The following is a 10,827-nucleotide window of genomic DNA, read 5'->3' as shown; positions in this document are numbered from 1 at the left end:
GCCCTCCTGGTCCAGGCCCACCGCAATTCCCCTCAACAGAGCTTCCACCCGAAAGACTTTGCTTCCTCCTCTGCTCTCTTTGTTGCTCTGCAAACCAGCCTTTCTGCAGCCCTTGACTCCACTCCTCCGGAAGTTGTGTCTCCATGAACAGCTCTGCCTGCTCCAACACCTTGCCTCTGTTCACTCCGGAAAGCCGACCTTGACTTCATTGATGCACCCTTTCCAGTGGTGTAACAGGTGTTTCTGTGGCCTGGGACTGATTAGTACCAACATCTACACGGTCATCTTCAGCACGGTAATCTTCGTCTTCATGCTCAACCTCATCTTCTGCTGCTACTTCATCAGCAAACTCCAGAAGCAGGCACAGAGTGAGTAATATGGCTACAAAGAGGTGGTGCTTACAGGTGATGCTAAGAAGTTACAGTTCTATGGGCAAACCTAGCAGTTTGTCTGGAAGACTAAAAGGGGAAGCATGCCTTTCATGGCAAGTATCTGGTAAAGTGGCTAGAAGTAAGTTGTGTCTGCCCCATGGGCAACAAGCCCATCGCTGGCCCCACGGAGACCTCGCAGAGCATTGGGATCCTGCTGGATGAACTGGTATAAGTGCTCCTTGCACATGGACACTGGAGAAGACTGCTTACTTTGTGGGCACCTGGGTTTCTCTACACAATGAACAAGACTCACACTCATCTAAAGGTAAGGATGACAGAGCTGAGCTTCTACCAGCACCACTGAACCAGTACCAGACTTGTCCAGTCTCTGCCTCCCAGGGCTTCTCTCCTGTTGTCCATTTTCTTTTTTATTTTATTTTATTAGGTGTATGAGTACACTGTAGCTGTACAGATAGCCATGAGCTCTGGCCCCGCTCGCTCCGGCCTGGCTAGCTCTGGCGTAATATACTGTAGCTGTCTTCAGACGTACCAGAAGAGGGCCTCAGATCTCATTACGGGTGGTTGTGAGCCACCTTGTGGTTGCTGGGGTCCAAACTTAGGACCTTTGGAAGAGCAGTCAGTGCTCTTACCTGCTGAGCCATTTTGCCATCCCCCCTACCCCCTATCCATTTTCAATGGCCTCATTCAGGTACACTACTATATCCTGGTACTGGACTAGACTAGCCATCCACCTCCACCCACCTCATCTCTGCCCTGGGAAGGAGTCAACTCCTCGACTGTGAACATGGGCACTTCCCTTTGGAGAACAAGCAACTCTGACCTTGAAAGGGTCAAGTGGCAGCGCTGCCCCACCCACGTCCTTCACTCGTGCCAGGGCCTTCCATGGGATGGTTTCCAAGGGAAATGAAAGAAAGATCAAGGAACCAAGGTGAAAGGCTCTGTTTGAAGTAAAGGAAGGCAGGGACCATAAAAAGGGGGAAAGTCAATGTTTACATAGGATGTCAAAAACAAAGGCCAGCCTCCGCAGACTGCAGGGTGATGGGACCAACCCTCCCCTGTTAGGATCTGAGGTGCTATTCATTCTCTCCCTGGCTCTGCTTAATCTCAGAGCCTTCCAGTCATCTTTGGTTTTGAAAAGACTCCTCTCTCTATAGGAAGGAGTCTAATCCTTAAGCCCATTTTCAGGTACTTTTTTTAGAAGCAAAACAGGCCTCAGGATGGGAATGGTCGGGAGAATACAGTAAGTGGATGTCTGCTTCCCCCTCTGTAAATAGTATTTTTATACTTCATTGTCACCATCTCAGGCTTTACACATGCGGCCCCCCAGGATGGAGGGGGTCGAGTGTCCCCTTTCCTCTCCTGAGCAGGGCAGCTGAGAGTAGGAAAAGGTTACGTATTTAAAGAAAATTACTGACTGCTCTTCCGGAGGTCCTGAGTTCAAATCCCAGCAACCACATGGTGGCTCACAACCATCTGTAATGAGATCTGATGCCTTCTTCTGGGGTGTCTGAAGACAGCTACAGTGTACTTACATATAATAAAGAAAGAAAGAAAATTAAATTTAATAACATGTTTCTCTAAAAAAATAAAAAAAGATCAAGATTCTAACTAAGTTATGACACAGGGCAGGAGAGTTAATATATCCTTGAGGTAAAACTGTAAAGGTATACTGCTGGCCTTGCCAATTGAAAGCAAATTGCTTCTGGTGGTCCTTATGGACAGGTACAGAGAAGAAGGCATTTTCCAGATCAATAGCTGCATACCAGGTACCAGGAGATGTGTTAATTTGTTCAAGTAAGGAAACTACATCTGGTGCAGCAACTGCCATCGGAGTTACTACCTGATTTAGTTTTTGCTAGACAACTAACATTATCCATGATCCATCTGTCTTCTGTACTGGCCAGATAGGGGAGTTAAAGGGAGATGTGATAGGAACTGCCACCCCTGCATCTTTCAAGTCCTTAATGGTGGCACTCATTTCTGCAATTCTTCCAGGGATGGATTGTAAAACCAGTGGTTTTGATTCACTATTTTCTTTGGCAGAGGCAACTCTAAAGGCTTCCATTTAGCCTTTCCAACCATAACAGCCTTCATTCCACGGGCCAGGAAATCAATGTGAGAATTCTGCCAACTTTTAAGTCTATCTATTTCAATTACATATTCTAGAACTGGGGAAATAACCACAGTATGACCTACTGGACATACTGTTAGTTGAACATCAGCCAAAACCTCACTGATCACCCATAAGTCCCTACTTTAACTGGAGGGCCACAATGTTTCTTGGGATCTCCCGGAATCAGCGTCAACTCAGAACTAGTATCCAATAGAGCCCAGGAACTCTGATTGTTTCCTTTCCCCCAGTGTACAATTACCCTTGTAAAAAGGCCGTAGGCCCCTCTGGGGAAGAACTGGAGAAAGTCTCAGGGGTCTTATCAGGTTTTTCCTCGGGGGAACCTGGTCACCCCTTCATTCAAGGGGTTCTGGGTCTGAAAATTGGCTGAAGTCTGAAAATTGATTCACTAGCTGGGATTGCCTTTTGCTACAGTCCAAGGTAGCCTTTCTTTCATTTGAGAAATTTTCTGCTTATACAGATGAACAGATATGCAGTAGGCTTCCTATCTATTTCATGCCTGGAAACACCATGATTGATTAGCCAGTATCAAAGTTCCCTCCAAACGAGGCATGACATTATAAAGTTCACCTCACCTATGATGACCATTCATTATAGGTTACATCATTATGATTGCTGTTTTGTCCCAATTATGATAACTACGATCACCTTGCCTCTGGCAATTAATTCAATGCTGCCACCTCCGGGCCCAGTTAAACTCATTGTGTTTAATTCATCCACTGAGCAGCAGCATCTCTAACCCTAAGGTCTGGCACAAGGAAAAGGACAAGAACAAAATTCTTCAAATGTGCTGGTCTCTCTCTCACCAGTTTGCATCTTATAGGATTAGAGAAGGGAGTGTCTTCTGGGCCTTCCCATTGTGGAGGATTAGGTTTATACAGAGTACCTACTGTGGCACTGCAATTCCCTGAGCCTTAAAATCCCTTCATCAACACTAAGCAAAGGAAAATCAGGCATCACCAATGCCTTTTCAGTAGGCCATCTTTTGATAAACACTTCAGCCAACCAATCAAACTTCTGATACTTTTATTTAACTGTGCAAGCTTCCATATTAAACTTAGAATCTCCATTCATATCAATAAACTCAGCCTGATCTAGTTTTATGTTCCTTCTATCATTATCCCACACCCTTACAATCCATTCCCATATATTCCCCAGACTTCTGCTGGAATGAATTAGCAAACTCATTAAGCTCCTTAGTAGTGTAGTGCACTCCCTCAGGGACTACACTTTCTACCTCCTCTCTAGGGCCCTCGGAAGAGCAGTCAGAGCTCTTAACCGCTGAGTCATCTCTCCAGCCCTGAAGTTTGCTAACCATAAGAAATTTCACAAAGCTTTACAGAGGATCCATCAAAGGTCAATATGAACTGTTACGTCTAAATGATCTTGAGTCAGATCTGACCACTGGGCAGCCCTTTCTGCACCTACATGTGAGCTCATTGTGGTTTTTGTGGCTGACTCTGAAGAACGCTACTAAGAAGCCAAAAAGTTATGATTATAATATTCATGCATGCTCTGTTCAGGACCAGTCATCTTAAAGGTTGGCTGATAATACTTTGTCTAGAAAGCCATCTGTTCCCCTCCTTGCCCTTTAAACTTTTGAACCTGGTTTTTCCTATAAAAAGCCTGCCCTGAGAGCAGAGTAGTACTGCAATTAGGCTTGTGAGTCCTTTTTCTGGTCCTGAATGTTCAGTATTAGGTTGTATGCTCAATAAACTAATCTTGCTTAGCTGAGATCAGTGTTTGCATGGTTTGTATGGCAAGCCATGAACCCCAGTATTTTCCTTTATCAATTTATAAGATGTGATAGTTTGAGTATGCTTGGCCCAGGGAGTAGCGCTATCAGGAGGTGTGACCTTGTTGAAGTAGGTGTGTCCACATTAGAGGAAATGTATCATTGTGGGTGTGGGCTTTACAACCCTCATCCTAGCTCCCTGGAAGCCAGTCTTCTCCCAGCTGCCTTTGGAACAAGAGATGGAACCCTCAGCTCCTCCAGCCCCATTTCTACCTGCATGCTGTCATACTCCTCCCTTGATAGACTGAAACTTTGAACCTGTAATTCAGCTCCAATTAAATCTCCTTAGAAGAGTTAGTCATGGTGTCTGTTCATAGCAGTAAAACCCTGACGAAGACAACAATCAACCACTAAAATTATTCTCCTTATTTTCCCCCAAACTGTAGAAAGTTTCTTTATACTGCCTCATCTAATCCATTGCCATTCACAGTGGATGGATCAAGATAATCAAAGGCATTTACTTCTTTAATTTTGAAATATACTTTCCACCATGGGATATATATATATGTGTGTGTGTGTATGTGTGTGTGTGTGTGTGTGTGTGTGTATACATATATATATATATATATATATATATATATATATATATATATTGGTTTTTTTGAGACAGGGTTTCTCTGTGTAGCCCTGGCTGTCCTGGAACTCACTCTGTAGACCAGGCTGGCCTTGAACTCAGAAATCCACCTGCCTCTGCCTCCCAAGTGCTGAGATTAAAGGCATGTGCCACCACTGCCCAACTTGGGGGTTCAACATTCTTTTAGCTCCCATTAGAGAGAAAGTGTGACTAAAGAGATCTTAGTAGCTGAAGGTGCTGGTGAATTAGAAGATACTGGCAAGTTATAAAGCCTAGTCCAGGTACTTAATGATTCCTCTTTATACTACTGTTCCTCTGGAACTACTCCAGGTACCAACTTCTGAATTACTCAGGGTTCTCTAGAGTCACAAATGATTCACAGGCTGCATCTAACTGTAACAACTGTGAGTGGGGAGTCCAAGAATATAGTAGTTGCTAAACACAAAGCTGGGTGTCTTAGCTGGTCTTCTGTATAAGCTGGGATCCTGAAGAAGTAGGTGTCAATAGATGTGTTGACTAGTAAGTGCAAGTGGACGAAGAACGAGCCCTTCCTTCTTCCATTGTCCTCGTGTAGACCTCCAGCAGAAGGTGTGGCCCAGATGAAAGGTGTGCCTCAAGAGCTGAATAAAGGCATGCATATCTTTCAGCCTCAAGATCTGGACCATAGTTGTGCCCTCCATTTCTGGATTGTAATTCATTCCATATATAGTCAACTGACAATAAGAATAGCCATTGCAACCTGCAAATTTCCTTTATTGAGTAGAATGGTGTTCCATAGTGGATATGTATCACATTTCTATTATTCATTTTTAAACTGAAGGGCATTTGGATTGTTTCCACCTTCAATGAACACAGCTAAGCAAGAACAAAGCAAGGTGGTGCAGCCTTTTAATCCCAGCATTAGGGAGGCAGAGGCTGGAGGAACTGTGAGTTTGAGCCCAGCCTGGACATCTGGGCTACACAAAGAAACCATGTCTGGGAAAAACAAAACAAAACAAACACAACACGACACACACACACACCCACTCACACACAAAGGGAAGGAAACAAAGAAAGAAAAGGAAAGAAAGAATTAACCTTGATTGAGCAAGTATCTGTGGAATAGCTTTTTCAGTCCTTTGTGCATATGCCAGGGCTAGAGCTGCTCCATGTGGGAGATTTATTTTTAGGCTTTTTGGCTGATTTCCAGGCTGACTGGACCAGCTTTCCATCCCATCAACAGTGAATGTGTGTCCTTGTTCCCTGTGTCCTCTCCTGTATTCATTGTTAAAGTTGTTTGGTTTTTTTTTCCATTCTGACTGGTGTCAGATGAAATCTCAAAAGAGATTGTTTTGACTTGCATTCCTGTAATTGCTGGGATGATGAACACTTCTGAACATACTCTTATTTCTTCTCTTGGGAATTCTATGTTCTGATGCCATGCCTATATTTTGAATGGGTCATATGTGTTTTCTTTTTTACTTTTCTTTTTTGAGTTCTTTGTGTATTCTGGTTATCAGTACTCTGTGAGATAAATGTACAGCTGCCAAGGATGCTGTTGGCAGGCCCATCAGAATAACATCGGATCATTCAACCAAAACTTTAAAAGGCAGGAGGGCTTGGAACGAAGCATTTCACATTCTGAAGACAGCAGCTGACAGCTCAGAGCACCACTCCCAGCAAAGCTCTTCTGTAATTGTGCACCACATGCATACTGGGTGCTCACGGCTAGCAGCCGGCTAGCAGCCTCCCAGAGCTGAAACTTCCTGTGTCACTTGGACCTTGACACAGTCTGCTGGCAGATCTGAAATCACTTTGTGTGTGGGAAGTCATACATGCTCTATCTTTAAGCTTAATGCAGACCTAGTGAGCAGAAACCTGATCTTGACCCAATGCATTTGCACCGAGACAGGGTAGAAAGGCAGGGGAAATCATGGGTGCATGAGAAAGGAAGACAGCCCCTTTCCCTGATGTCTGACTGAAGCCTCTCCCCGGAGGCAGAGCAAGAATTTTAGCAAATTAACATTTGCTGTGACTGATGATGAATAGAGATGGTATTCCTTTCATAGGTAGGTGTTTTATGTTAAAATAGCAATGAGCCAGACTTAAAGCCTGAATGTATATGACCGTGAGTAGGTCCTCATTCCTCCTGGATATTTCATGGGACTCTCACAATCTTCCCAGGCACTTAAATTCCCTCCTGGGAATTAAAATCCAGATGAGCAGATGTAGAGTTTTAGATTAGGTCGTGAATGTCCTGTGTGTCCTGGTTGACCAAAGAACAACAAAGATCTCTGATCTGTGTCAGGAGCAGTAGATGAAGCTGGTGGAACCAACCTCTGGGCTTGCTCCACTTTCTAGCTTATTAATATTCTTCCCTCCATGGGCTTTCTGCAGCTCCACAATACACTGACCAGATGGAAAACACTGAACACCTGTTAATGTCAGCAGACAGCTTCCTGAGTCCAGCCACTGCAGGAACAACATCTATCTTGCTGACACGGTTCAGGTTCCCGGGCTAGAACAACTCCTGTCCTGCTACTTCAGGTGTTACATGTTTGTTTGTTATCCAGTAAAGGATGTCAAGAAGAAAGTTTCTGTTATTCGTTATCTAAACTAAGGCACACAAGTCATAAATGTGCAGCTTGCCCGCTCCTCTGGTCCCTTATCATTCTAAATTCGAGGCCAGTCCCGGATGGGACCTGACTACAAAAGCTAAATCAAGGACCCTGAAACAAGGTGACCCTGATGAGGCCCAGTCACCAAAGTGAACTTCCTTGCTTAACCCATTGTGTGAAAATATGACTAATTAATGCAACAGCCCACCCAAAGAGAACTCCACTCCTCCGGGGGGGAAAAGTACAAGGCCACGTCCACGAAGCTCGCCGCCAGGGCTTAAAGAATGCAGGCTGTGCCGAGGCCATTTCCTGGGCAATCTGCTGCGCCTCGGGGACTCCCCGCACTGTTCCCGAGTCAGCCCAGCGCCTTTGTGTTCTCATCCTATGAAAACGTTGTACAACCTCTGCTCCGGGATGCTGTTCAGCTCCCAAACTGGCCACCCACATACGCGCGCACAGAAAATAAAGCTTTCATTTTTAAGCATCTATCTCTGAAATTAGGCTGAAATTAGTCGGAGTACCCAGTCCGGTACTCCGGACTCTATCCCAAAAGATTCTCGGATTCTACCCCAAAGCCAATATTCACAGACTGCTTTCTTCTAGCTCAACTTGAGAGTGAAATGAAGATCCAGATTCTGTATCACTCCTTAACTGTGCCCCGTACTCACAGGTATGGAGTCCCCGCCCATATGGGCGTGTCTACGCCGCACTTGTAGACACTCTGCCCGTTTTGGGTGAGGGCTAGAAAACAATGACCCAGGAAGTCCGGTGATGTCACCTTGGGCGGGACCCAGGGATCACAGTTCTTAAGACACCACCCTCCCCGCTGCCCCGCCCCACTCACACGCATATGTGCACAAATACTGCTACCATTTTATGAGTGAATCACCAAGTCCTGCTTCTGTACCTGCTTCTATGAGTTTTCAATTTTTACCTACATTAGGGTGCTCACGGACTTGGTTTCTGTCCCTTCTCAGCCCTTGTACGTGAACGCTGCAACCTAGGGAGGGGCAGGCGATCCAGGGGGCGCTGCGCTGACTCGGGAACAGTGCGGGGAGTCCCCATGGCCCCGCGGATTGCCCCGGAAATGGCCTCGGCACAGCTTGCGTGCTTTAAGCCCGGGGCCGTGAGCTTCGCGGACGTGGCGGTGTACTTCTCCCCGGAGGAATGGAGGTGTCTGCGGCCGGCGCAGAGAACCCTGTACCGGGAGGTGATGCGCGAGACCTACGGTCTCCTGGGCTCTGTCGGTGAGAACCTTGCAGGCCTCCTGGGGTAGCGCTGCCCGTGACACCGTGGGTCTTGCGAGGCAGCAGAGAGTCCTGAACACGGGCGGTCGGGACCAAGTGGGTCGTCCTCCCGGACTAGAGGAGTTTGCTATCTTTCCCTCCAGGAGTCGGAGGCGCCAAACCAGCGCTCATCTGCTGGGTGGAGGAAGAGGACGAACTGTGGGGACCTGGTGCCCAGGATCCAGAAGTGGCCATGTGCAAGACAGAAGTCTACTCAGGTGAAGGACTGGGTACTCCGACTTGGGGGAACTTCTGTGTTGCCAGCCTGTGTGGTGTCTTCTAGTGACTGCTCTTACTGCCTGGCAGTTTCTTCCCTGTTTTCCTGTTTCCTGGCCAAAGCCATGATGGCTGGCTCCTGGATTCATCTAGAAAGGGGCTGTGATTGTTCCTGTCCAGTGCTCTCACCTCATGTATCTATTGGGTCACTAGGCTGTATGGGTTGTAGCCCCGCGTTCCCACTCCTCCTCTGCTGCCATCACTGTGGCTCCCTTCTGGAGACTTCTTCAGTTCTTGCTGTCCACTTTTGACAAGTGCTTAGCTCACTGCACTTGGGAATGGGGACCACACAGATTATATATATATATATCGCTGTAGCTGTCTTCAGACACACCAGAAGAGGGGATCAGATCTCATTACAGATGGTTGTGAGCCACCATGTGGTTGCTGGGAATTGAGCTTAGGACCTTTGGAAGAGCAGTCAGTGCTCTTAACCACTGAGCCATCTCTCCAGCTCCTGCCACCTTTCTTTATGCTGCATCTGTGCACCATGCATGCTCACATGTTGTGACCTCTACCCTCCTGTGCCCTGTCTGTCCCCATGTAGGGCTGTGGGACTTAAGGGGCACTATAAGTCAGAGTCTGACCTTTGTCATGGTCTCCCAGCAGATTGCAGACATGAGGAGGAAAGGAAGAGACCAGGGGAAGAGACTGAAGCAATCCAGAAGACATTTTCTACAGGAGCTGGGCCGAAGCAGCCACGCCCCTCCTTTGCTTCCCCTCCATGCAGCTCGGAGCTACTGTCCAACGACTCTCAACAGGGGCACCCCACTGTTGTTGTGCACAACATTATCTTAAAAGCAGATCAGCGTCATGGGTGCCATGTGTGTGGAAAGAGTTTTTCCCGACAGTCCAAACTGGTGGAGCATCTGTACACTCACACGGGTGAAAAACCATTTCAGTGCCCAGACTGCAACAAATGCTTTGGCCGGGCTTCTTCCCTGAGCATGCACCGAGCCATACACCGAGGGGAACGGCCCCATCACTGTCCTGACTGTGGGAAAGGTTTTACCCAGCGATCCACATTGGTGGCGCACATGTACACTCACACAGGTGAAAAGCCATTCAGTTGCCCTGACTGCAACAAATCCTTCAGCCGGCCTTCTTCCCTGAGCACGCACCAGGCCATACACCGAGGGGAACGGCCTCATTGTTGCCCTGAGTGTGGCCGGACCTTCACGCATCGCTCAGGCCTCATTACCCATCTCCGTGTCCACACTGGGGAGAAGCCTTACTGTTGTGCTGACTGTGGACGCTGCTTCAGCCAGAGTTCTGGGCTCCATGAGCACCAGCGGGTGATACACAGCGGCCTGACCCCCTTTGCCTGCACACATTGTGACAGAGCCTTTGCCCGTGCCGCATATCTTCGATGCCACATGCGCACCCACACGGGTGAAAAGCCTTATTCATGCCCTGACTGTGGGCGCTGCTTTAGCCAGAGCTCTGACATGGCAGCCCACAGGCGGATCCACACTGGTGAGCGTCCCTACCCCTGCCCTCAGTGTGGCAGACGCTTTCCCACGAAGTCAGCTATGACGAAGCACCAGTGGGTCCATCGGACAGGAGCCAAAGGCCGTAGGGACAGAAAAGACAGCCAGTTATCTATATCCCTGGGCACTGACCAAGTGGACACAGATCCACCTGTGGGCTTCCAGCATTACCCAGAGATATTCCAGGAGTGTGGGGGATGGTCTTAAAAGTGCCAACATGCTGGGCAGTGGTGGCGCATGCCTTTAATTCCAGCACTTGGGAGGCAGAGGCAGGCGGATTTCTGAG

The 10,827-nt window shown here is 47.5% G+C and overlaps 1 protein-coding gene and 1 pseudogene across 1 annotated transcript; both read left to right on the top strand.

Annotated features, from left to right (window-relative positions):
• The first annotated feature begins 211 nt into the window (after positions 1-211).
• On the top strand, positions 212-603 carry LOC116103010 (annotated as a pseudogene).
• A 7,569-nt stretch (positions 604-8,172) lies between these two features.
• LOC116103009 (zinc finger protein 764-like) lies at positions 8,173-10,813 on the top strand. The gene is made up of 3 exons (XM_031388394.1): positions 8,173-8,736; positions 8,880-8,993; positions 9,661-10,813. Exons 1-3 carry the CDS (start codon positions 8,553-8,555, stop codon positions 10,746-10,748), a joined length of 1,386 nt encoding a protein of 461 aa, XP_031244254.1. The 5' UTR covers positions 8,173-8,552; the 3' UTR covers positions 10,749-10,813.
• Positions 10,814-10,827: the final 14 nt, after the last annotated feature.

The sequence above is a fragment of the Mastomys coucha genome, unplaced genomic scaffold, assembly GCF_008632895.1.
Source record: "Mastomys coucha isolate ucsf_1 unplaced genomic scaffold, UCSF_Mcou_1 pScaffold21, whole genome shotgun sequence".
Taxonomy (NCBI): Eukaryota; Metazoa; Chordata; class Mammalia; order Rodentia; family Muridae; genus Mastomys; species Mastomys coucha.
This window is presented reverse-complemented; position numbering and strand designations above follow the sequence as displayed.